This window comes from Lepidothrix coronata, unplaced genomic scaffold (assembly GCF_001604755.1).
Source record: "Lepidothrix coronata isolate B3197 unplaced genomic scaffold, Lepidothrix_coronata-1.0 Scaffold8, whole genome shotgun sequence".
NCBI classification, from domain to species: domain Eukaryota; kingdom Metazoa; phylum Chordata; class Aves; order Passeriformes; family Pipridae; genus Lepidothrix; species Lepidothrix coronata.
The window spans coordinates 484,201-511,864 of record NW_016690188.1 but is presented as its reverse complement, the minus strand read 5'-3'; the positions used below and the strand labels follow the sequence as shown (position 1 = coordinate 511,864).

At 47.9% G+C, this 27,664-nt stretch overlaps 1 protein-coding gene across 5 annotated transcripts in view; it reads right to left on the bottom strand.

Moving 5' to 3' along the window:
* Positions 1–27,044, bottom strand: part of AFAP1L2 (actin filament associated protein 1 like 2) — a 71,228-nt gene extending 44,184 nt beyond the window's left edge. For all 5 annotated transcript variants that reach the window (XM_017804189.1, XM_017804191.1, XM_017804190.1 and 2 more), the window contains exon 1: positions 26,903–27,044. In XM_017804189.1, coding sequence (XP_017659678.1) covers positions 26,903–26,918 — 16 coding nt within the window. In that variant the 5' untranslated portion in view covers positions 26,919–27,044. The remainder of the gene's footprint in view (positions 1–26,902) is intronic.
* Between the last annotated feature and the right edge of the window lie 620 nt (positions 27,045–27,664).

Sequence of the window (27,664 nt, the reverse complement as noted above, 5' to 3'; positions counted from 1 at the left end):
CTTATAAGTTCCTGTTAACTGCACTAACAGACTAAGTTTATAGCCCTTTTGCATTAGCTCAAAATCCCAAAGCAGCTGGGAATTACCAATAAATTTGGCCTATGAACTCCAGCTGCATTACTGATAATCTCTTATTCTCACAGTGACAAGAGAAGGATAGAATTGTTCAAATTCATCTCCTATAGAAGCAGTGTTCTTTCCTCCAGTAGAGTGGTCAGTGCTGGCCATGCCAGCCTGTGTCCTGGTGCAGCATCCTGCATGGAAACCTGCTTAGATGCTCAGTGAGGACCCCCACCTGGAGGCACAGCTGGGAATCCCCAAAACAGCCTCTTCCTGCGTGTCACAGCACATCTCAGAAATTACAGCCTGCTGCAAAGAAGTGCTTCCATGGTGTCCTTTTTTCTGCTACAGAAGGAAAAACCTCACTGATGTCCTAAGCTGCCTGCATTCCCTCCCTTCTCCTGCTGCTGACCGTGGTTCTACCAAGCACATCCTACCAAGGTGAGACCCAGCAGCTTCTGCAAGGGGCTTGCCCCCAGGTATTTGCCTTAGGAAACAGCCACTGTGTCCTCAGTCACCTTTCAGAAGGCCCTGTGGACAAAGGTGTCTGTTCCAACCTCCCCTTCATGCAACCCAATTCAGTATGAGCTGCTCCTGCTCTGACTGCTAAGAGTCACAAGGCAACCTTGAACTTCTGTTTGAAAATATTTAGGCAGGATGTCTTGCTGACACATCTGGTTTCCAGAAGGACTTCAGATGGGAGCTGTGCTGGACTAAAACATTTCAGGATGCCCACAGAAAGATGGAAACAAGGAGCCTGGGACAGTCATTCAGCAACAGGAGGACTTGGAGCTAAAGCTGAAGAGCCCCAAGGGAGCCACTCCCATGGCTATCCCTGCTCAGCGGGGTTGTGGATAACTTGAAGCAAAGTCCTCTAGTCCCTGCATGTACCAAGCACAGTAGGAGGTGATGTGAAGGCTGCATTTAATTCATCTATTTCCCCTAATCCATCACTAATAAGCCCATTTTTAGCAACTTGGAAGGGCAGACGTATGAAGTGCTGGTGCAACTGGCCTGTTGATGGCCCTGGTTTAACTCCATCCCTTCATGGTGAACCCTTGCACTCACAACTCACTCTTAGGCAAGTCTGTGATGGGATCTGAGCCTATGTTCAGGCTGGGGGAGGGATGTCTCAGCAGCAAAGCAGGCAGGAGCAGGCAGGAACATGCCTGTGTAGTCAGTCTAAAACCTCCCAAAGCATCCCAACCAGCCATCAGGGAAGAGAGGAACTCCTAAGCTGTATACAGTGCTCATTCCTGACATATTTCATCTTCTAATACAGGCAGGAAGCAGGACCCAAATTTTCAATAGGACAAAAAACCCTTTTCTTTCCCTTGCTACACCAGGTGTGGCTTAGTAGCACCAACCAGGTGAAAAGAATGGGTGGTACCTGCACCAACACAGCCCTCCCTATGCACTTCCCACTCAAACAGGCATCCCTTCTGCAAAAAGGGGAGAGGTGGGTAAGCAGGATGCATTTTGTCTCTTGCTTACCTAATAAAGACATAGACCATAAATTATAGCTGGTTTCCAGGTCCACACTATTGTCCAGCTAACACTAACAAAGGCAAGCAGGCAAACTCAGCACGTACCCAGGAGACCTGGAAACACCCAGCCATTCCCAAAATAGAAGCAACTTGGCAAGTCACAGCTGGAGCATGGCTGGGCCCCCACTCCCAGCACTCTGCTCTCCCAGGCAGCGCTGTAAGCAGTGGGTCAGGAGGTGCATTCCTCTGACAAAAATACTATGAGAAAAAATGACCGAGTGGCAGCACCAGCAAAGTTCCCCGCAGAAGCCACAGGAGCTGCATTGGTCCCCTTCATCTCTGGGATGCTATTGGGACTGAGGGACCCCTGGGAACAGGGCTGCTTCTCATGACATCCCTGCAGAGTGCCTGGCATTGCCTTCAGCCCTTTAGGGATGCTGCAGCCCTCAGAAATTGTGCTGGGATCCTGGTTTCACCAGGAAGAAGGGAGATGTGTAGCAGCACTTATTGTAAAAAAAAAAACAAACCAAAACCACAAAACCACCAAAAAAAGAAAAAAAAAGGCCTGAAATCAGCACAAACTCCAACTGCAATCAGCTCATTGCCATAGGAACAGGTTTAGTGTTATGGCAGCCAGACAACTAGTGTCCTTCTGGTAACCTTGGGAAAATCATCAGCTTTTAATTACAAATCTGGGGGAACATCGGATATTAGAGTTTGCACTGCCACGTTACATCTTGGCTCTGGTTAAGGGTTCCCTTGGCTCCCAAGGTGCTGGAAGACAAACATGTATTTTCTTTTCATTTCAAGATAGCTGAAAGCCACAGACTGAGCAATGATGAGAACTGTATGTGAGGAATAAATGAATAAAACATTCTTAAACAAACAAACAGAAATCCCCTGGCCTTGAACCCCCAACCAGGGGGACCCCGGGGAGCCAGAGAGATGCAGCAGTGGTGGAAACCATTGGGCCAGCAAGCCTGAATCGATACCTGGTGCTCCACAGCAGAGTAGATTTACAGGCAGCAGCAGCAGCCGCCCACCTGTGAAACAGCCAACAGGACACAGGGCTTGGGTCCGCATCTTGGGGTCTCAGCATAGGAAGTTCTGATTCTCAGCATGGCACACAACCCTGACCAGATGGGAGAGTGAGTCTTTACTGAGACACTGCCAACGTGCCCTACAGTCTCCTTCCAGCTGGGGCTGCACTGCTGAGGGACAGGCTCAAGCTCCCCAGGTGCTGCCTGCAAGACCCCACTGTCCCAGACAGCTGCTGTACAACCCCCCAAGTGCAAGGAGCCCATGTCACACTTGCTTTCTATTTCTTGCAAGTGTGCAGATTAATTTTGCCTGGCCACAAGGCACCATGCAGACTTACTGCTTTGACCTCTGGCAGATTTGGGTTGCATCCAGTTAGCAAGCCCTTTTCACAAGCAGGGTTAAGAGCAGGGATTCTTTGGCCTGAGCAGCATGTCCCACAGGTCACACTCGCAGCGGGTGAAGGAGCCCTTTCCTTTATTCACTCACCATTTCCTGCCCATTTGCTTCAGCAGCAAACTTCCTGTTCTCCTAATATGTGTGTGGGATATATGGAGAGGAAAGGAGCAATCCCTCCCCACTGTACTTCTCCTTCACTGTCTCTACTTCCCCATCACACAGTATCAGGATCACAAGCTGTTTCACCCTGCTCCTTCCAGGAAGGGGGAAGCTTTGCAAACACAGTCCTTCTGCTGAGAACCAGCTTTTTCAGGGAAAGCAGGGACAGAACTAACAGCACCCACAAGCGAGGCTGCACATGTAGTTTATACAAGAAATCAATGCAACAGTGCAGGGGAAACTGCCTCCCCTGGGTAAATGGCACCCCCAGGCAACTTTGCTCATTAAGAGGAGATCAGCTGCCAGAGCAGAGGGAAGAAGGAGAGACCCAGCACAATAACCCAAATCTCCCTGCTCTGATTTTGTTATTCCAGGAGGAAGGGGAATGGAAAGGAATGTGAGTAGGCTGCAAAACCACCAGTTAACCCTGAGAGCGCAGGACCAGACTGGGCTCAGCCCGTCTGTGCCACAGCACAGGCTACTCCACTCCAAAGTGGCCCCAGGAGAAGCCCTGGTGCTCCCTCTTGCTTACCCCTTGTGCAAGTGAGATCAAAGTTACATTCCTGCAGGCTGCAGCCACGGCAAGAAGCAGCCAAATTGGCCAGAGCTTACAGGCATCCTCCCCAGCACCTTGGGTGCTGTGGGGTGAGCGCAACCAGCCAGCTCATCTCAGCTGTGAGCACTGCAAATCTGCAAAGCTCTTCCCCTGTGCAAGCCTTTTTTGTGCTTCTGTCCCTACCTTCAGCTCACGTGTGAGGCTTTGCAAGGAAAAAACAAGCAAATTAGCCTAGCAGTTTGATGCCTCCTCAGTGGCAATCCATGTCAGCAAGCAAGCCTGAGGACAGGAACGGAATGTGGGGGGAACCCACCACCTCTGGCCAAGATCTGCCAAGCACCAGTCTCTCCTCCCAGCCCCTGCAGTGCTCCAGTGTTTCTGTTTTATAAATACACATGCAGCGCCAGATGACTCAGCCCGCTGCTTCCCCTCAGGATTTACAGCCGGGATACAGGCAGCGGTGCAAGGGAAGGTGCAGGGAGTGGTTTTACACCATATGAAAACAATGTAATTTGTTTTGCTGGGCACACTCGCACCCTTCAACAGGAACACTCCTGCTGGAGAAGTAAAACCGAGCACAGGAGCCAGTGGCATCCTCCATGAGCAGCTGTGCAAGGCCCCTTGCAAGGTGCAATCCTGCACAAAGCTACAGCAGACACATGGGATCCTGCCTGACCAAGTCTCTCCAGCAACACAGCTGTGGGTGTCAAAGACACTGACTCAATATACTGTAATTTAAAACAAAACTAATCTCTTCAGTTAAAAAAAAGAATCAGTTATCCCAAAGACTTACAGCCCTTCCCTCTCCTCCTGAAAAATCAGAGATTAACAAGCCTTTGGCTAAGGACTGCTTTGCTGGAGGGATGGAAACCTTGACAGTGGTGACACCTAAGGAGTAACAGATGTTCCTTTCCACTAGAAGTCCCTCCTGCCCAGCTGAACTCCAATATGTGTAGAGACCCAATGTGACAATCCTCTGGTGAGGAGCATCCTAGAGACACTTCCAGATCTGTAAAAGTAGAGGGCAGCCAAGGAAGATCAACACAGCAAACACCACACTTGGCTGGGCTGGAGGGCAAACTGGTCAATAGCTCTGCCCACATCAACCACAACTGGTCAGGGGTGGGAGCTCACCTTTTGTTCACAGCAAAGGAATGGAAAACAGCAGCTTGAAGGGCCTGGGAAGTGACTGACCTTCCAAGAGAGACTTCACACTGAACCAACCAAATAAATAAATGAGTGCTTTTTTCCTCCAGCCAAGCAGAACTGCTAATGAAACCACTTTTCTGTATGACACACGTAGCAGTGCTTCGAGGAAATCAGGGAGGCAGTAAATTCATTAGCACAGAAAAGCCTCATCTTCCAGCCCTGACAGCACACTGTCAACACTCAAGATTTGCATCTATAGAATAGCTTTAGAGCCACAAATTCAGAGACACCTGGAGGGTTTCAAAAGCAGATCCAGCGCAATGGGATGGGTGTTCATCCATACAGATCTATCACATGTTATGGGAACACAGGTCCTGCTCCAGGAAGCTAAAAATCCGTTGACTGACACAGATTGTGCCACTATGGAGAAGCATCATAGGATGGCTTGTGTGCTCTTTCCTTTAAAAGTTCCTTCTCTGTTACTGAAGATGTAGAAGCATCTGTTAGGACTGGAGTAATGTACACTCCCTGGACTAATGTATGCTCCATCCCAGATTTCTCACCAATCACATGTATGCTCCATCCCAGATTTCTCACCAATCACAGATATCCATTCACAGGGATTGAGCTGGCAACTGAGAGGTTTCACTGCTCCCATGTGTGAGGTGGGCGGGCACCTCTGGAGACTGTCTAATCCAAGCCCCTCTTTGGAGCAGAGTCAGCTGCAGTACATTACTCAGAGCAACTCATTCCAGTTTCCAACAGCCCTCACAGAGAAAATGGAATTTTCCTGTATTCCAGTTTGTGCCGATTGCCTCTTGTCCTTCCACCAGGTGCCACTGATAAAAGCCTGTCTATCTTCTTTACTCCCCCACACCAGGTGTTCATATATATGGAAGAGATCACCCTGAACTGACTATTCTCAAGGCTGAACAGTCCCAGCTCTCTCAGCCTCCCCTCCTGTAAGAGATGCTCCATTGGCTTCATCATCTTTATGGCCCTTTCCTGACCCAGCTCCAGTGTGTTCACTTCTTTCTTGTACCAGGGAGACCAGCATTGGAGCCACCATTCCTCATGTCCCTCACCAGGGACAAATAAAGGGTTAAAACCACCTCTCTCAACACGCTGGCAACCCTGTGCCTAATGCATCTCCAGAGGCTGCTGGCTTCTTGGCAGAAGGGCACACTGCTGGCTCACATTCAAACTTGGTGTCCACCAGGTCCAACAAGTGTTTTTTTGCAAACATGCTTTCCAGCTGGTTGGCCCCAGCACATACAGGCACCTGGGGTTATCCCTCCCAAAGGGCAGGACTTTGCCCTTCTTTCTTGAACTTCAGGAGATCCCTGTTGGCTCATTCCTTCACGCTAGCAAGGTCCTTCCTAAAAGCAGCACAACCACCTGGTGTATCAACCACTCCTCCCAGTTTGGTGTTATCTACAGAACTGCTAAGGATGTACTCTGCCCCTTCAGCCAGGCCACTAATAAAGGTGTTGAACAGTACTGGTCCCAGTATCAACCCCTGGGGCACTTTACTTGAGACTGGCCTCCAGCTGGATTTCATGTCTCCAGTCACAATCCATTGAGCATGGCAGTTCAACCAGTTTTTGCCTCACCTCACCATCCACTTCTCAAGCTTGCACTTCATCAAGTTGCCTGGGAGGATGTTATGGGAGAGTGTCGAAATTAAGTCAATAAACACCCACTGCTCTCCCTTCATCTAGCAAGCTGGTTACCAGAGTTTTACACACATCAAGACTGTAAGATAAGAGGGTGTAATAAATAAAGCCAACATTTCTCCAAGCTGTCTAATCATCAAAACCCAAACATAAGTAGTAAGGTGTGTCTGGGGTTATTTAGAGCAAGCAACATTGTGTATCTGTGGGTTGTTTGTATTTTTGTTTTAGGATGAAAATATAGAGAGAAGAATACCCATATATCATCAAACAGACAGAACATGGTTCCCTGACCTGTATTTCTGGATGATACCTTAAACCAAACAACAGTTGCAGCAGATAGATACTGTGTGGGCTCATTTTAATCAGCATTCACCTGCATTCAGTTTACAGCAGAAACACTGGCACTGCGTCAAGTTACATCACCCCATTTTGGCAGCATCTGAATGCCTCCCACTAATGCATCACACCTTCTCTCTTGCCCTTTCTTTTCATGGGGTTAGAAGAACATCTTGTTCAGGACTTTTGTATAGTGTATACAAAAATCATACAAATAGGTTGATGTTTCTTTGTTAAAGTCTTGGGCTTTTGGCCTCTTGCCTGAACTTCATCCCAAGAGAACAATTCACTCTACAGCAAAGAAACCCTGATTTGAGCTTCACCAATGGACAGGGTTGCTCCAAGTAGACTGACCTATTACAACCAGAGGAAGGAAGTCAACCTGAAGAACTCTTACTATACTGACAGCACACACAATATTTATCCCACTGTGAAAGCCACACATGAGCAGCTCCTGGCCACAAATAAGAGCAGCTTTGGACAGACAGGATGTGTATGCAGGGCTCTCACAAGATGGCTAAATACAGCTCACACAGCCTTCAGCCATTCCACTCAGGCAAGGGCCTCTCCATACACCCTGAAGGCAGGAGTTCAGGTTGAGTACAAACCACTATCTTTTTCTTATTCAGCCTCAAAATTTAGCCAGTTCTTTACTTATCTACAAGCTCACCCATCCACAGCCCCCTTGGACAATAACACCCCGATCTGGGCACACATTTGAGGTGGACAAGACCACCCCCATGTCTGAGTACCACCACTGCATCCTAAGCCAGAAAACATCCACTGTTTCATCCAGAGACAGGCTTTAAGACTGGGGCAAACATATTTCTTTTCAATTTACGCTTAACAAAATACTTGCTTTACAGCAGTCAAACAAAATACTTCATATAAACTTTTCTCCATGTTGTGGATGAGGAAGAGAGATCAAAAAAGCAAATCAGAATAGTTTACTCAGGGGGGCACTTAAAGAAATTGCATTTGCTAGCACAAAGTCATTTTGACAGAGATCTGTCTGCCTTTCCTGGTTTAACCCAGTCTGCTAGATCTAGAGTCTAATTTCCTTGAAGTCAATGGGAGACTTTCAGTAATACAGTGAGAATTTGGTCCTCAGATTGAAGTAACATAAATTATGTATACTATCAGTCAAAAAATCTAATTTAAGAACCATTTTTTAGGTTGAATATTGTATTCAAACATAAACATTATCACAAAGGTCTTGGAGGGCTTGGACAGCTCCAGCCAACAGGCAGAGCCTAAGAGGTTCTGTGGAAACAGGGACAGTAAATTCCCCAAAATTAGTTTATTTGTTGGCAAAGACAGCACAATTCCCTTCTGATTTATTTCTACTTTGAAAAAGACATTCAACACCTTTCCAGCATTAAGACATTTTCACCCTTAAGTCCAAGAAGGGCTTAGAGCTATTTATGCCCATTTACTGTACATTTCCAAAACAGTGCGGAGTCTTGGCAGGCTTCTCAACCAGCTGTGAGCCTCAAATCCACCAGAATGTGAGGAATAAAATATTTTTCCTCCCAAATTTCTGAGCAGCTGTTTCTCAGGAAAGACAATGGCCAGCTTTCAATGGATCTGCATAGCTGCTGGGCAAGAATTAGGACACAATCACTTTAATATTGCTCACAAATCCAAGGGTGTCTTCACCTCTGTAGCATAATTTTAAGTGATTATTCCATATCATAGAGAATATTTCTTAAGATGAACAGGCTTTCTAGAAATGCAAAAGAAATGTATAAGGAAATGAAAATAAGCCTGTTTGCTCTCTTCATGTCAGAACCCCCTCCATATCCTTTCAGTGAGTTCATTTTTGGAAACATCAAGGTTATTTCACAGACCCATAAACCTTCCAAACAAGGAACCCACAGAGCTAATTAAATTCCTGTGCTCCTCTTTCCTCTTTGGCTACATAGCTTCAGCCCTTCCTTGCACTTGGAATGGTATCCATCCTGAGTTTATGATGAGCCACATCAACTCTCATTCAAAGGAAGATACACACAGCAACAAAAGGGTTTGAGTTGTTCTGTTTTGCGTTTTTTTTTTTTTTTTCTGTATTAGGTTGGCCAGGTGAATCAGCTCAGAAGGTGGTCTGTCAGAGCAGGCACAGAGCAACTAGAAGTGCCTGGTTAGGGGTAGAGCTAAGGGCAGGGACAGCAGCTCCCCTTTCCAGTGACGTGTTCAGCAACTCAGGTCCTCTCCTGTGATGATCCCCTTAGAAGCCTCACTTACTTCATCCGCTCCCTTCAGGCTCTCACTGGACTGGAAACCGTCAAAGGTCAGACCATCCCATCCCTTTTTATTTCATTACTCTCCCCACCTCTGACATCTCTTAATTCGAAGCCACCCACATGCTCAGTTCATGTGACAGCTCCATCCACTAACATTTAACAGCTGACATTTCCCCCTAATTTGTTGATTCAGAAGGCATGTTTTTCTACATAGTAAAACTCAGAATATTGAGCCTATTTCATATGAGGAAAGTCTCTCATGAAGCCCATTGATTCCCAACAGAAGATCCCTTCTAGTTAATATGTGCCTGATACTCATCACTCAAATGCACCTTCAGTAAGTCACAGTCCACTGTCTCAATGTCCAAGGTACCCAGAGCATGAACTTCTTACTAAACCATTACATACTGTGCCTTCCCCATTATTCTTACTTACAAACCAGAAAGAAAACCATCAAACCCCAACCAATCAACCATAAAAATCCCACAAATCCACCACATTCTAGAACCCCCCAAAACCTCATCCTGGCTCTCAAATCAGCAGCAAGGATGCTTGGCTGGATTCTCAGGGCCAGCAAAGTGCCCAATAGCCAGTGGCCAAAGAAGGACTGTTCCCGCTGAACCCAAGGAGCTCTTCCAGGTGGGAGGCTCTGTGGCACCGTGCACTCCTGTGCTGCCAATTCCCTCACGTTGGCCAGAGCACACACGTGCACACCTAGGACTGTGCACTGCTGCCACTCCTTCCCAAGGACAGTCCTCCAGTAACATCAGCTAGAGCCGGCTCACGCCAAGGAGCACACTCTGGTGTTCCCTGCACAGCTGCCAGGCTATTGATGGCTCATTTTCAGGGACAAGCTCCAAGACTGCTGCTGCTGCCAAGCCCTGTCACAACAAAACACCAAGCACAGCACTCTCCCAGGTGCCTCAGCTGCATGTCCTCCTCCAGGACAACTCATGCAGCTCACGCAGGGGCTTTTCTTCTGCTCTGCATCCCTTCCCCACCGCATGCTTAGTCTCACAGGATCACAGTCATGCCATAGGAAGGCCAGGAAGGTCTTTGGACACTTCTGCAATGGTATCAGTGTGCAACATTTCTGGAATTCCCATTCTCTGGGCACAGGAAACACCCCTCTCTCCTGGGGCCAGGTACAGCCCTTTCCAGTCCACAGGTGGGGGTTCACGCTCCTACCTGGGCAGAGCCTTTCCAAGGCTGCCAGGCCACTGTGGCCCCACTTGGAGGGACAGACAGGTAACCTGTAGTGCAAAAGGCTCAGACAGATAGAAAGAAAGGGATAAATTTCACCCCAAACAACCAGTATGAGGTAGGCGTGCATCCCAGGCTCTTACTGTTTGCCATCTCCTACAGATCTTCTAGATTCAGACCCCAAATGAGATTCAGGTTAGTGAAAACCTTATTTACTTCTGCCGGGTTTGGATCAGGCCCCTCCTAGGTAAAAAAACCCAACAGTTAATGGACATGCAGCATACATGGAACTTCCACTCCTATTAGCAGGTCTCTCTGAGACAAAACAATTTTCCATCCATGCATTAAGCCAGTCCAATACTGACATCAGCTCATTTCCATTGATCCTCATTATGTAATAGTGACTTAATTCTCCACAGAATTGAATTTTCCATATGTTTGGATCTTTTGCAGTTGCTACATTACTTCCTTGTTCCCTGCTGAATTTATAATTTATTATCTCTTTGTCCTATACTTAAAATTGTGGCCTTTGCTGCAAGCAGAAATTTCTACAGACTTGTTATGGTTTTCTGATACATTTATGACATCAATTTCCTTCCATCTGAGAGACCTCCATGACAATACTGCAGTATGGACACCGCTACAGATTTCAGGATTGCCACCAATTCTGGAGTGAAGTTACATTTTGTTACAAGATACATTAAGAGCAGCTAATATGGCATCCAAGTTTTTAGGTACATTTGCTTTTATTTATAATTCATAAACATCAATTTTATGAGATCTGGAAGTTGTCCAAAAACCCCAACTGACTGCAACGGTTAAAGTTTTATGGCTGTAGATGAAAATTCTCACTGCATGTGTCCCACCCAATAGACAGAGCTCTCTGTCAAGAAGTAAAACAATCATGATCTCTCAGCAGCTTCACTTGGATAACACTAACACCTTTGGTTCAATCCTTTTGGCTGTTTCCTGGAAAACTGGAGCTCACATTTCCAATCTCTTTGAGAGCGCACACATTTCCAGTGCTACTCACAAGAAAACATTTTTCACATGATGCCACTGGGTAAAGCCATTAACTTTCACACTACTCTTTTATAGTAAAGGCAGTTCCACGCACTCAAGACAGGAGTAAATTGGAGCATGGGAACATCAAAAACACCTCCAGAAACTAGGAGTACACCTGCACTGTCATGCTACAGACTGCTGGAGTTTTATTTGGGTTAGCCAAAACTGCACAACATCTCCACTGACACAATAAGATACAACCCACTTTGTATCCCTGCAATATCCCTTCGCTTCCTTTCCAGATTCATTGAACTTATTTTCCATTTTCTTGCTAATTCTAATGCAAGAAACCTTACAAAACTCTACCAGATCTATTCACATACTTGAAGTTCACAGAAGTACTTCAGGACTTCTGTAGATTAAGGTTTGAGAGATCAATTACAATGTTGATCCAATCTGAGAATACTAGTCAGAGAGCAGGCTAAATTCACCTAACACTTTTTTTCCCATCCTCCTTTCCCATCTTATTTGTATTGACACCCACCTCCCAAATTTCAGGAGTCCAGGCGTAGGCAGTCCTGGTAAAGGAAAGCTCAGATTTCTTGTCAAATCAGCACTTTGTTCAACAAGAACACAAAAGCTGCCCTGGTAAGAAGGAAAGGCTACAGCATCTACAATTGCAAGAGCAGCACCCAGTCCCTGGCAATAAGGAGTCGAGACAAAGCAGGAGGGCTCAGCTTGAACAGCTGAAATGGTGAGGGGGGCTAAGAGCAGCCCTCCTAGTGTCTAGGAGGACACTAAGGAGAAGACCCAGCTCTGTGGACATGATTAGAAACAGGGAGGTGCCAACTGGATATATGGGGAAAAAAATTCTCCATAAAAATTTGTTGTGGCAGGTCTGTCCTCTGAGGTTTTCAAGACCTGACAGGACAAATTCCCAATGAGATGATCTGAATTCAGCATTGGCCCTGCTCTGAGCATGTGGCTGGGGTGGGGACTTTTCCAAGTCCCTTTAGAGTTGAATAGTAAAGCCTCATTAAAAACACATTCAAAAATATCCTATTGAAGAGATTGAGATTTAGGGGAAAGACAATCTAATAGAAGGATCCTCAGGCTGAAGAAGTCTTTTCTGTGGCAGGAGAGCCACTGTCCACAGTAAGACTACTAATAAAAATAAAATTAAAGCAATCATCTGCTCCTCAAGCCTTCATAGAAGGAAATTCCTTCTGCCTCTGCAGGTCTTTGAAAATGATGTTAGTTCCTGGAAATGCATCATCAAAACAAATCATCATAATGGTATGTACGAAGGGAAGCTGGAAGAGGAAGAGAAACATTTGATGATATCTGGGAGCTCTCAGCCCTCTCTGCTGTAGGATGGACAGCAGGTGCCATCTTCCTCCCACACACTCCAGGGTGGGAGAACCTGTGACCCTGTTCCTTTCTCCCTGAGGAAGGGAAGCAATCCATCAGCCCTGCTGCACACCTGCAAGGAGTCAGTCCCTCGTCCCTCACCTGCACACCCTGCCAGAGGCCGGCAGGGCTGCCCTGGCTGTGTCCTCAGCAGCTGCACTGAGCAGAGAGCCCTCCCAGCCACCACAGGGGTGGTCCCGGCTGCCAGCCTGCAGGCCAGCTCAGCACCCCCTAAGCACCTTGTTGCCCTCCAGCCACACTCTTGCCCCTTTCTGTTTGAAAACCTTGAGCTTCTGCCCCATCTCCAAGCACAGTCTCTGCACTCATGTGCGCATAAGCCTGACAAATCACACAGTGATGTCACGGGGGACAGCCACTGCCTGCTGACTGCAGGTGGGCTGTGACACTGAGAGCCAGGGTGGTTTTGGTTTGGGGACAGCACGCAAGGTGGGCAGCTGCATCGTCAGCACATCCCCTGGTACAGACATAACATCTCCATTTCTCACATCACAGCACTGGCTGTTCTTTGGCATCAATCAAAATGGCTTTTTCCTTGCCATGCCAAGAAAGTAAATTGACTCTTCCATTATATATATCCAACACTAATACATGCCCTTATACACCATACCCGTAAGAGTAATAAGACCTCCCAATGCACAAGACCTTGAAATAACTGAGGCAAGTCACTTCACTGGGAATATTTTGCATTTAGATAGGGAGAACACCAGAATATGCACACTTTCCAGACAATGGGATAAACTAGATGGCCTAAAGGATCTTTTCCTCTCTAATTTTGTCACCTCCATACGTGCAAAGCTTGGACCACCTAATCAGACTACTACTTTGTAACAAATTCTGTGACTAGGGCTACAACACAGACAAGGAAAGCCCTTGGACTGGAAGTCCCTGCTCCCAGCCATCACTGAAGGACCTGCACACCCTCAGCATCCTGAGTAAGCCCACTTAACAGTGCTTTGGTACTCAACAGACTGGTTCCTGTCCCCAACACGCTGTTCCTGCTCCCATTGCTGCCCAGACTGTCAGCAAGCCAAACCAGCAGAAGAATAACCTGGTGAAAAGCCAGTAGCTGTCTGCTGGTGAGAAGGAGAACTAATGCCAGAGATGGTGCAGGCAAGGAGCTGAGATTGTGAGGCTGAGGGCTGGGTCATCCTCCTCAGCAGAAATAAACTGTTAATAGCAGGATACTTCACAAGGCAACTGTGCCAAAGAAGTCCCCACCTCCTGCATGCAGTCACCCAAAAGAACTAGGAGACATTCTGAGGCCACCTTCAGGTAGATACCCATTTGTCTGTAGCCTATAGAGCACAGACAGTAGCACAGAACAAAACACAGGTCAGTGGCTGGATAACAAAGCTGCAAAAATAATGAACACCAGTGACACTTTCCTTTCACACCGGGAATTGCCAGCATCTCTCTGTGTCGAGCCAGATGTGTTTCACCACATCCCCGGGGTGCTGGCCACGCCAGCACGGCTCAGGCCGTGCATGTGAGCTGCAGCAGGCGCAGAGACCCAGCCGCAGCCCAGCTGTGTTTATTCTGTCAGCTGCAGTGCCACAAAACACAGCTGCATTGATCAGGGCCCGTCACCTGGCTCCAGATAAAAGCAGCTCAGTAGCAAGATGCTGGCCCATCCCTGCTCTGTGCAACTGGAGCCAACCCAGTGACCAAGCAAGGTCTGGCTGCATCTGCCTTCTCATCCAGAGAGCTGTGAGAGGTGACAAAGGGGATGATGCATTGAGGCAGGGTGAAGAGGGGGCAGCATAGATAGATTATGGAGCCTGACTTGGGGCCAGGAGATCCCAATTTTTATCCTGGCCTGGTCTGAGCTGTGCTGCAGGAAGTCTTTCCCCTTCCTGCTTTGTCCACATTGCCCATTATTCGTATCTTGATAGGAATGATCTTCCCCCACCCCCAGTCCTTTCTGACTTCAGGAAAACTCTTGGCAACCAACATCAGAAGTGGTTTTTTCTCTTTTCAGAGAAGCCTTCACACTTCATTTCAGATGACTTTTTTATGGTTTTCATTTTCACATAATATATACTATGACTGACGTGTCAAAGCCAACATAGCCTAAATCTTCACATTTTATTTCTAAACTCGCTATAAAGAATAGTTTCCTGCTACTGACTGAGTCATCTCCTCTAGATCAAAGCTTCTCCTGCTCTAACTGAAACAAAACAGTTTGGTATTTGACTCTTTCATCTAGAAGCCAGTTCTGTCTGTACTAAGCAGCAACTCCCTTTACATATTCAAAATGGAACATTCTCCTTCCTTCTGTCAGTATGATGGCAAAGCAGGCCTGCACATTTGGGAATAACTGATAAAAAGCAAGTGTATGAATGAGGGAAGGCAATTGTGCAATCAAGGGCTGAAAGAAAATTTGAAATTCCAACCCAGAATCTGGGACAAGTAAACATTCTTAGGAGCATCATTTCATCTGCAGCTGGAGAGGTTTCAGCCTAAAGGGTCAGAGAAGGTGAAGATGGCGTGGATGCATGGGGTCTGTTCTCCACTGCCAGCTCAGCACCAGGGACCTCAGATCTTGCTGGGATGTCCACAGATGATTTGGCTGCATGTCTCCAGTGCAGTAGAGCCTCCTCATCTTTCACAGTCCAAATAACTGTGTCTGGAGCAAGGGTCAGCCGTGTTAGCGCTATTAGCACCCGGAACTGTGAGCGTGGCTGCTTGGCTAAGAAATTCCTCCTCTATCACAAATCAGCTTTCGTTATATTAAATTCAAAGGCATCTTTATCAAGTGCACCAGAAATATGGCTAAGTAATTTCTTAAGTAATGTATCAATAAAAATGGATAAAACTTGCAGTAAACCTAATGTAAATCTTAGATCCAATCTGACCCTTGTGGTCAGCCCATTGTCTATGCTGGAATGACACAAGGAATGAATTTGGCCCTTTCTACCTTGCCTAAATGTGGGCCAAAAGACAATCATGTTCACAGGAAAAACAAGAACATATGCTGGAAACAGAGCATTTCCAACAAAAACCTCAATCAGGCATAGAAACAAAGCAAACTGCAAAGATTTCATAGCTTATCATAGCTTATCAGGAGTGTCAGGGTGAAGTTGTCTGACCAGAGTCACATGTTAGAAGAATACCTTAAAGGAAGCATCGGAGTATCATCCAGACCTACGCATTTCTTAATGGAGACACCGAGCAGCCAAATGATGTACAAACGTGGAATCTGAAAGTCGTACACAACAGTCCGTGGCCCTTATCCTGGTTTTGGGGCAACACTAGTTCCAAAGAAACAGTCAACAGCCTATATTAACTGTGAGGATAGTCTGTTTTATCACCTGCACAGCACTAACAGGACACCAAACAAATTACCTTCAAACCCTCTCACACAACTAACATTCTCTGTGCTCAACACCCAGCTGTGTTCCTGGCGGTCCCTATGGCTTTGGCATTTCTGTGGGAGCTGTAACTGACCACCACAAGAATAAAAGGCTGGCCATAGCTGAAATGGTATCAGCAGCAAATGAAAAAACGCCCAGCACATAAGCTTAGGGGATGTCATTATTTCAGCCAAAGAATTGAAGGAAGGCTGACGAAGCCAGTCCAAAGAAATGAACATGAAATTCCGTGCCGTTTAATACAAAATTTCAGCCAGAGTCAATCTTTGCCTCTGAGTGCTGCCCCTGCAACTCAGGCCATGCTCCAGCTTGGATGGACTCACCAGTGGTGCCAATGTCTGACTGCTGGACATACCTGCTCTCTCCCTTCCTACAGCACCCCAGGTTTGTCAACTCAGCATTGTCCAAAGCTTGCTGCACTTATTTCTAAGTAGTACAATAAACCAAAAGAGCAATGACAGTTTTAAGAGCTCCAGTGAACTATCAGAATTAAAAATAAATCATTCTGTTTCGGGGAATGCTGAGCCTCCTGGGTCTAGAAAGCATTTGTTTCTCTTCTCAGCCAGACATGGGAATTCAGCCTTTAGGATAAAGTATGGGAATTTTGATTGCCATTTCACTTCCCCCCACTCTGCCAACTCCCACTTCAGTTTCCAGAAATAGGTCTCTTCTACACTCAGAGAGCATCTGTTTGAACAACCTACTATGAAAACTACATCCATTGAAGTTAACCAGTGCAGAATGCTAACAGACATGGGCTTAAAGCAACTGCACCCTCGCCCAGGTCTGTTCTGTTTCATATATTGCCAGTTTATGCTGGCTCAGTATAAACCAGTGTAACCCACAGAAATAGATTTGATCAGTATTTTGGCAAATATAGGTGATTAAAGCAAGAGCCTGCTGAGCTGAAGATGTGACAAGCTACCACGATCCAAGTGCTCAGATGACAGACCACATTAACAGAGTCTCAGGAGCTGTGGATCACGATCAGAGAGAGAATTACAACACAGTATCCCAGAAATCAAGAGTATATGTTAGTGTAATTAATATACTTCAAGATTGATTTACTGGTGATTTTTTCTAGAACCAAGCCTTGGAGTTCATATGGACTCAAATGTAAGCCAAACCACACTTGGAGCACTGATAATTTTCTGACACACTTTAATGAGTTACAAGGTCTGTACAGTACTGCATTACAGCAGCCAGCACCTAACAAGTCAATAATTCCTTTCAGCACTTGGAAGTCAACCTAATTTCCAGGAAGTATCATTTCACAAGGGAAACAATTTCAAAGCTCTAGCTACAGCAAATTAAACTGAAGTGGCATCTGGGCAACTAGATAATATCATCAGCTAGCACTGCTCATTAGAGAAAGGTGAGAGACATCGTGCATAGATACCTGTGTATCCTGTAACATGACTAGAGGAGAAAAGATGGAATAAAGTTGAAGCAGTAATGGAAACCTGTGTTTACATAAAATAATACCATGCTTAACTCGAGTAAATAATTTACTAGTGTTGCTTTGCTCAGTTATATGGTAGCTAACTTCTATTTTCCGTCAGTAAGAAGAAACGAGACCTTTTGGTTTTGTTTTGAGGAGAGTGCATCTCCACTGTAAACCTCAGAGAACATTTCTCTTGCTCCTTAACCCATTCAGCCTTGGCCTTGCAACAGGACAGGTCCTTGTTAGCAGAAAATGGATTATATTATTAACTCCTTAGTGTTTTGATTACTTAAGGTATAGACATGATTAGGTAACACTCAATTAGAAATGTCACAAGAAGTCCTCATGTCTTCCTACAGCCAAAGGAGGTATTGCTATAGGTATTGGCGGGTGAAGAAGGCAGAGCACACAAGAGGCTGCTCTGCAGAGATAACTTGTTCCAGAGGTCACTGGAACCGTGACCACACACAGGCTGAGCATGACCAACAACCACATCCAGCTCTGACACTGCTGCTCAGGGAAGCAAGACACAAGTAAGTGTGGAGTACAAATACTGAGGTGGGAGAAAACCAAAACCATCCAAAACTGTCACACACACATTTCACTGGTGACTGTACTGCTTTGGGGCACTTTCAAGTGACCATCTTTCAAAGAGACAGGTGAGGCTGCTGAACTCCAAATGCACTTGCAGGCCCAGCACTGCCTACACTTACAGCCCCAGGCACCAACTGCAACGTGTCCCAGATGAGGTGAACAACCTTCATGGACTGAAAAAATTCAGGAGAAAAAGCACGTAGCCACCAGCAGACTGTAGACCCCTGCAGCAGCTGATGGTGGAGCCAGGACCACCCTGCTCAGTGTGCCCCCAGCTCTTCTGTGGCCTCAGGCTCAGGGAGGAGGGCACCTGGACCACAGAGCAGCCAGGCTTGCCTGCCTTTGCCTGGCACCTCCACAACCTCATGAAGTGTCACATACAGTTTGTCTTTTAGCAAAAAGAGCTGCCTTCACCCACATGCATGAGTACAGGGACCAAACACCTCTCAGGTTGGATGATATGAATGCACATCCCACCCCTCAGCCCAGACAATGACAGTCAGGTAAAGATCTAACTCAGCTGCTTTATAGATTGAGCTCAATTAGTCTGAGCAGTTCTCTTCTTTATCATATTCCAGCAGCTACCAAGATCAGTCAATTCTATAGCAGATGAGGAACGGTACATTACAATCCCAGCTCTCTGCCAGATTCTGCACACTCCAGGGCAATGGAGAAATCTGAAAAGTACAACAATAAAAACAGCAGAAGTTCCCACCATTCGAGACAACGTGGCACATTTTTAGAGACTACAGTAGAACACAAAGGATCCTTGAAGACACTGGATTTATACAAAGGAGACAGGACATGCTCGCCAGCCAAGCAGCTGGGATGAAGCTGCTGATGGGATGGATGGACAGAACAGACGGCCTCCAGCTGTCACAAGCTGCTGCAGAAGTCTGGGTTTGCCACATCTCCACTTTTAAAGGCAGCCCCAATTTCCACTCTTCTGATATTTTGCTACCAGAAGTGGTGGCCACCTAATTGCTGAGACCATGTGTCTGTTACCAGCAGGCACCAAAAAGCATCTCTGCATTCTACTGATTTCAGCTCGTTCACAGCAGGACCACCAGAAGTCAGAGCTGTTTGGCACTGGGGCTGTCTGGACACATACATGGGCTTATTCCAGAGATGACAAACTGACAGTGCTACTGGAAGGCTGTGGGACTGCAGCTGGCTTGCTTGCATTCTTTGGTAGAAGAAAGCTCCACATTTCACACACACTGTTGGAGAGACTTTCAGCTAAAGCCACTAGTGACATTGTGTAAATCTTGTGCAACTCAGGTTCTCTGCGAGCCAGCTCTTTCTTCCCAAGCCTTAATAGTTGTCATACTTTGCATTGACAAATAGCAATGATGAGATCTGCAGAGTGACTTTGGATCAGAGATTTCTTTGCAGATACCTTATCTCTTCTCACAGTAGCCCGCACACACACTTCCCTTCGCCACCTGCCTGAGCTGCCTGCCTGAGAACACACACAGACTCCAGGACAGAGATCCTCTCCTTGCAGCAGACCAAGACTTGCTCCCCATCTAACTCAGTCCAGGAGGGAAGGGCTCAAGCCACAACTTGAGCATGAACTACAAGAATCTCCTGGCTCAGAGCCACCTCTTTCAAAGCACTGCTGCCAAAGTGTTATGCAAACTTCTTCAAAAAGCATCCCAACTGCTTAGTTGCCCACCTCTACACCCCAAACTCAGTGCAAACTCTGGAAAGCCTCATTAATTATTTGCAAGATTTGGAATCTAAAGATACTTTTAAAAAGATTCAGTCTCCTAAGACACAAAAGCAAGTGAAACAACACGTGCATCACACCAGTGATGGGGGTGGCTACTGCTCCTGGTTATCTCTGGAGGAGATCCCAGAAATAAGAAGCCCACAGGCTACACTGCCAGCTAAGACTTGTGGATCCCTATTTCCCAGGCTTTTTCTAAGACTTGTGCTATACTTTTATCCTAAGAGAATACAAAGGGGGAAAAAATCTTCATGCAACACAGAGCACAGTCCACCCAAGGAGGGGAAATACTGGCTTTTATTAAATTGCAAGTGGCCAAGTTATGTTATGCGGGAATTTCAGTCTGATCCCATAATTCTGAGATATTTACTTCTAGATAGAGCTGTTTATAACCAAAGACAATGTTGCCATGCACCAAACCATCCTGAGACTTGCTTTCTATGGAATTTTGCCCAGGAAGAAAGCAATAGGTCAGTGAGGGTGGAGGGAATGTACTTTAGTAAGTCTCAGCCCTTGTCTTTTGAACTTCAGACCAACCCAGCACATCTCCGAGGCCTTCCCTCTACAGCATCCTGCTACACTGTGGGTCCTGCACTGACCTCCACTCCGGCACCCCAGCTCATGGTAGCAATGGGAAGCCAATCTCCCCCCGCAGCAGGAACTATCTTACTCACCTCCTCCAGTGACAGCTGCTCTCCCACCCAGCCTGGCCCACCAGCCCCAAGCCAAACCACTCCCAGTGGTGCCAGACCTGGTTGTTCTCTCTATGGGCTGTGGCCGGAGCAAGAGGCCGGATTTGGACCAAGGGCTCGGAAGGAGCACGTGCAGGCACTGAGCCAGCACTGCTTTGCTGCAGCTTCTCAAAGGGCTTGGCTCCTCTGGCCACCCTTAGCAACTTGTGTTTGTTTTGGAGGATTTTCCCTTCTAAAGCTCTGCTCCCTGGGTTTAAGTGAATTTAGTATTTTTATTTTTTTAAAAAATAAAAACTTTGGGTACTGGGAGATCAGCATCTTCCTACTGAACGCTTCTAAACAGATTTTTCTTTTGTGAACTTTTACAGAAATTCCTCCAGTTCACACAAGGTTTTTAACCAGGCACTGTAGCACACGGCAAGAACTTCCCAAATTTAACCCCTCCTCTTCACATTGCAGCACAGCTCTTGCAATTGAAATGCCTTCTCTCAGCTACTACCAGGGAACTTGCCAGTTCAGTAACACTTCTTCCCTATCCAGACCCACAACAGAACCATATAAGTGGCTCCAGCCCAGAAACAGGCTGTATTGGCACCTCCACTAGCAGCTCTTCGGGGCAAGGCCCTGTCAGACACATCTCTGACCCACTGAGCTGTGCTGACAGGTTGCAGTACAGACTGGACCAGTCTGTCTTGTCTGTTGATCTGAGAGAAAAGCACAAATGACTCAGCTTTTAAGATGAAGTAAACAATAATATGCAGGTCATCAAACTGGCTGTGTGACTGCAGGATCCCAATTTACTTGCTGGGTCTGGATCTGTGCTTCAGCCAGGCAGCTTCAGACAGGAACACCTATGCCCTAGGTGCACATGCTCTACATCGTCTTTAATGACAGGTGCACCCTTTATTTTTGGTTCCCCAAGATGTCCACTACAGCTCTGGGCTCTCTGGTTGCTATTGCCTGAAGATGCACTTCACTGCCTTAGATGAATCCTTCTTTTCCAGATGGTACAGCAAATTAGAGTTTACAAAGACTTCTCAACAGAACAGCATTCCTAATTTCCCTGACCCAGGCAGGATGGTTGCAAGCATAGCACTGACCATTGGTTAAGAAGCTTGGGATTCAGGTCCTGGATTTGCCATAAAACCTTAAGGGATTCAGTTGAGTCACTAAACCCTTCATATATGCTGTATGTTGAGATGGAAACGTTGAGGAGTAAGTACGCAGCTGAGCAGGCATCCAGAACTCAGATTTAAAAGCCTTGTGGTGCTTTGCTGTGCAGACCTGCAGAGCCTGGGTGACATGAGCTTCCGAGTTGCCTGCTTGCCCCCAGTCCATCGTTGCTGCTGGGAGCTGAAAGAGCCAGCAATGTGTCTAAATAAAGCAGTACAAGCATTTTTGCATAGACACTCCCTGTGTTCCTGGGCTGTGGGTGTTCAATGAAAGCAATCAGTGACAACGCACAAACAATAAACTCATTCACACGGTACCTCCGGCCCCAGCCCAGCACGGGACACGGAGCCCATGGCAGGGAGTGGAGAAGGTGTGTGAAGGAAGGGCAGCAAGACTGACTTACACACTAGAAGATACCACAAGAGTAAAGGCTCATGCCCTGCCAGGAGCACTCCAAAAGCAGATGCCCAAAGGCTCAGAGCTTGTGAGCTAGCTTTCATCCTTTTTTTTTTTTTTTTTTTTCAGGAAGAAAGCTTCTCTCCTAGCTTCAGGAGCAGGGCTCTTGGCAATTTTTGGTAGTTATACAGATGGAGCACAGACCCTAGAATAGCAGGGCTACAGGGGTATTGTCTCACTGCTCTTCACTGCATGGATCCCTGCCCCTTACTCACAAGAGATGAAGCAAAACTCAGTGACCATTTTGGGGATAGCAAAAGGAGCACCCCAAACCTGGCATTTACACACACACCCCCAAGGGCCACCACTGCTCATCAAATGGAGCTGAAGCCAGCATCCCTCCAGCCTCATGCCCATCTGCAGTGAGCCTGTCGTGGTGTGGAGAGCCCTAGAGTCTCATTGTGCCCAATACAAATCAGAGCATCCTCATGTGCCTTGTTTAAATAAGAAATGCAGCTGTGCTAGAAGGGACAGAAATACTACACTGGCACAGGTGACAGTGTGTAGGATAGTTTGGAAGGGTGGACATGGCAGATATATAATTGAGTCAGGCTGTGCTTTCAGTTACATAAAAAGGTTTCATGTCCTCAATCCCTGCAGAGTAAATAACTGCACTCTTGCTGCCTATTCCCCAGCAGAATGTGGGGAGTGTGTTCCATTCTCCAAAACCAATCAGGGTCACTCTCACAGAAGTGAGAGTTAGTGTATACTTTACGAGGTTATGCATGACATTAATTTTCATCTGCATTTAAAAGAATGCTCAGCCTGGCAGCTGAAAGTTGTATTGGATTTGGCACAGAGCAGTACATTGCCCTGCTTTCTCCAGTTGCCACACCAAGACAATGAGCTAAACACAACAGCTGTGTGGATGATCAGCTGAGGAGAAACCACATATGTCTGTACAGAGACATGGGATCATGTTCATATGAATCAATCCATTTCCGACTCTGATTAACAGGAGTTTATAAAGGGCCTCAGATTGTTACCAGGCCAGGGCTCATATCTTTTATTCATGTCTTCACTTTGCAGTTTAATCCCAAGCATATCTATCCCTGTACTTGCAATAACTTGTTAAAAAGAACATGTGCCGAAGCCTCAAACAGACTCACCTCCCTTTCCCCTCCCAGTTAAAACATGTCAACTAGCAAGAAAACACTCCTCCTTTCTACCAAATCTCTATTTTAATCCTTATCAACACAAAACTGTTGGCCTCTGTTAAGAAGACCACCTCTCCTCCATGGGCAAACAATGCTCATCTCTGTGGGGGAGCACTGCAAACACTACTGAAGACCCACCGATAAGAGATACGAAACTTGTATCTTTGCTCAACAGAGATAGTAAAACATGAATGCCAAACACCTTTCTTTGAAGAACTGAGCTGCAAGTTGTTCTGATTTCCATTACAAAGCTCTAACACATTAAAAATACAATAATAATCTTACAAATCTCTCAAGGCTCACACCACTTGACATTTTAGACTAACGAGCAAAGCGCTGCATCACAGGGAATCAATCGTGACTGCGGTGACAAGGGGTCGGTCTGAGAGAACTTGAAGGGACGGCAGATAGATAAAGGTGCCACCAACATACCCCTCATCAGTAACAGCGCATTCAGCACATCTTCCCCTCCAGGAGTGTGGAGATGGCTGGTCATGGACCAGCCAGCCATGTCTGACAAGCATGGCAAGGAGTAGGCAAGAAGCCATAGTGCCCCTGTAACAGGGAGCACAAGATGGGACAGCTGCCATATGTAAAGGCAAAGCACATGAGAAGAAAGTGAGAGAACACTTGCAGAAAACAGAGGAGGAGCAAGAGATGAGCAGCTCTGTCTTTGTCACTACACAGCTTTGGGTACAGTGACCGCCCCTACTCACAGCTGCCCTCTGCAGGTCTCCCTCTTGTCCCCTTGGGCTGTTGGGTCTGGTGCTCCTTATGCCTCACATATACTTCCTAATCACAGAGAGAAGGTGGATTTTTAAATAGCATCTTCACCAACAGAAGGCAGTCTTTAGAGTGGCCTGACAGAAAAATCCCTACTGCACGTGAAGATCATCCTTCAGAGCTTAAACAGCCTAACAAGAGTCAAGACACAGTGTCTTCCTGTGCAGCTGGCCTTGCAACCTCATTTGTAGTCACTGGGAAAGGAAGCCCATTCCCAGGAGAGTTTCACAATTCTTCCTTCGCTTCCCACCATGCAAGTCCAACAGCCCAAGCGATTCCCACTCCACTGGTATCACCCTGCCAGCCACCAGACTCAGCTTCCCATCCCACCTGGCCCTGCACACTCCACCTATCCAGATTCCTGTGGCTGCTTCACTTGCCATTGAAATAGGAGAGACAGCTCCTGCACGTGCCGGGTTGGAGTCCAGATTAATGCACATCCCTACCTGTGTTTAAAGGAAAGAAATGCTGCTGTTTTGCTGATGCGTGCAACCCTAATTTCTTAAGTAATAGGAGAGATCTTGCAGTCAAATTCCTGTTCCCCAAACAACAGTCTGTTGTTCATTGCACAACAGCCCTGTTTGAGTCTGTGCACCTCTATCATTACAGGATTTCTCTGCACAAGCACTCTGCCTGGCTCACAGCAAGGATGAAGACTTCCTGAACCATGGCAGCAACGAGTTATTCCCACCAGAACAGACACATATCCCCCTGTGCTTATTAATAACAACTCACTCCTCTGCCTTCTGCACCTGTTCCTCAGGGCTCCCAACTCCTGCATGTTCTCCTCCAGCCCAGCCCTTCCCCTGCACCTCACCAGCCCCAGGTGAGTCCAGTTACACCTCCCACCCACTAACCAACCTGTGGCCACCACCTGTGGCTGCCCCCCAGGGCTGGTGATGCCTTGGTGCCTCATTAACGCCCTCCCTCTCCCATGCTCCCAGACTCGTTACCAGTCACACAAAAAGCACTGGCAAGGCTCCGTGATCAGTTGCGCTCGCTATTCATTACACATGTGCAGAACACATCCCTGCTGCTCTGAGGGAGCAGTGTGCATATTTAGAAAGACAATATACAAAACATAGCTGAATCCTAATGAATCTACTGCTTTACTACTGGAACTGAATGGAATTGTGCAGACCTTGCCAGCAGGAGGAAAAAAAAAAAGACTACACAATATTTGATTTGTAATATAATCTTTAGCATCGCTTTTGCAGTACGTTATTATTGTGCTTATCAGGCCTGTAAAGTATCAATTATAAGGAAGAAAAGGATCAAAATGCAACAGGCAGCACACTGCCAGCCCTGTCTGAATACTGAAGTCAAAAAACCACAGTCCTGGCAAAAATTAACTTTGCACAAATAAAGTCCCCACCAAAGCAAGATTAAGGAACAAGGGCTATTAGTTCAGATGCATCTACTACGTCTAACCAAACCTCCCTGGTTTGATGGTTACAAGTCCAAATGAGGTCAGGCAGGAATACATCTGTTTAGTACCAAGTTCCATACTTAAATGTTCAAGCTCCATGAGGAGAACAGCCGTTACAAGGAGAATCACATTTCCTCTCAACAGGTAAAATTTACTGCAAAGTTACTCAGTGCTACACAAGTGCTGGATCCACCTCCTCCAGGTGACGCTTTTATGCACCAGCAGGAGCAGAAATCACAGAGCACCCACACGCATCTGAGCGCCACCTGCCCGGGCACCTCGCCCCACCTCCTCCCTCCTCAGCTGGCAAGGAGCGCTTAGGTTTGAGAAGTGTCCAAGAGTGCCCATAGCAGCACGGACCCGAGATGCGGCAATCTCAGTGATTGCGACCAAGCGGCATCACAGAGGAAGCGCCAGAGCCATTGATTGTGGGGAAATAAATGGGCTGTGGGTGACAGCCAGCCTTGATGAGACCTGCCAGGGAGAAAGCTGGGAGCTGCTCGCCTACCCTCTCCCTAACCACTAAAACTATTTGCGTTTAGACAACAGGACACTCAATGTCGAGCCTGTTCAGCCTGGGAGGGTGGGAAGTCCGCGAAGATGAGCGGTTTAGGGTGAAAGACGGAGCGGGCAATGTCAGACAACTGAGCGGCTGCAGAAAACGCAACAAGAGGCTGCTTTTAAGTGACAAAAAAAGGGTCCTGATCTGTGAATCGGGTAAAACGCGAAGTTTCTCCACATCTCCCTCCCTCCCTGCCCGGAGCCCGGGACAAGTACGCAGGGACTTCACATCCCCGGGCGGGACCTGCCCGCGCTGCCCCGCACCTTCCCCGCCGCTCCCGCCGCCCGGTCTCACTCGCAGGGACCGCTCCCCCTCCATCCCCCAGCTGACCCCGGCCCCACTTGCGGGGACCTCGATCCCTGGCCCCACTCCCGGAGACTGCCTCCCCCGGGAGCCGGCTCCCGTCCCTACTATCTCTCCGCCTCCTCCTCCTCCTCGTCGGACCTCTCCCTCGTCGCCCGGTCCCACTCTCGGGACAAACCCTCCCCGGCCCCCGGAAACTGCGCTCGGGCTTCACTCGCGGGGACCCCTTTTCCTCGCAGCTGATCCCGGTCCCACTCTCGGGAAGCATCCTCTCGGGAGCTGCCCCCCGCCCGCCACATCCCACCACCGTCGCGGTTTCCCATTCGAGGGAACAACAGTGTCAGTGGGTCTGTCACCTCCCCAGGACCACCACACCTCTCCCCCTCCAGCGTCGTCCCCGCAGGTCCCCAATGCCACCCGGCGGGCCCCGCGGGACACGGACACGCGTGACGCCTCCGTCCCCTCACCTTTGTATTTCTCCATGGGGGTGCAGCGGGGCCGTAGCCCAGCGGCTCCCGAGGGCTCCGGGACACGGCACTGCCTGCGCTCAGCTCCGCTCCGCTCCCGTATCCTCCTGTTCCAGCAGCGCCGGCTCCCCCGGCCGGCCCGGGCCGCCCCGCCCGCGCCGCCGCCCCGCCCCGGAGCCGCGTAGCTGGCCGGGATCGGCGCTCCGGGGTGGGAGCCGATCCTGGGGCTGAGATGGAGAGCTGGCACTGGGGGGTGGACCCTCTCCGTCGGCCGGTCCCGGGGAGCGGAGCCGGGCTGGGGCCGGTGGCAGGAGAGGAGAGCCCCGGGGTGCCGCGCTGAGCCCGTGGGTGGCTCCTGGGGCTCCTCGCTGCTCCCCAGCGCTGTACCCGGGGCGGGGGTGCCCTGCTTGCGCCCCGTGTTCGGGATGGTGTGTGCTCCCGCTGCAGTGGGGCTTTGGGCGCATTCAGAGAAGAGCCCTGGTTACCCCAGGATAGCCGTGTGTGGTCCCGGTCGTTCTCGGTGCCAAGACCCCAGACAGGAGGCTGCCGGGGACCCACCTCCTCGTTGCGCTGGCCTGGCAGGCTGGAAAGTTGGGTTTTCCTTCCGCCTTCCCCGGGGCAGCTGTATCCCAAAGCCAGTGAATTTTCACTCTCCAGCGACTTTATTGAGGATTCCTGGTGGGACCTTCCTCCTGGACAGAGCCGATCTCACAGGAAAATGTTCCTCTCCTTGTGTTCCAGTGACATTTTTGCTGGACTTCC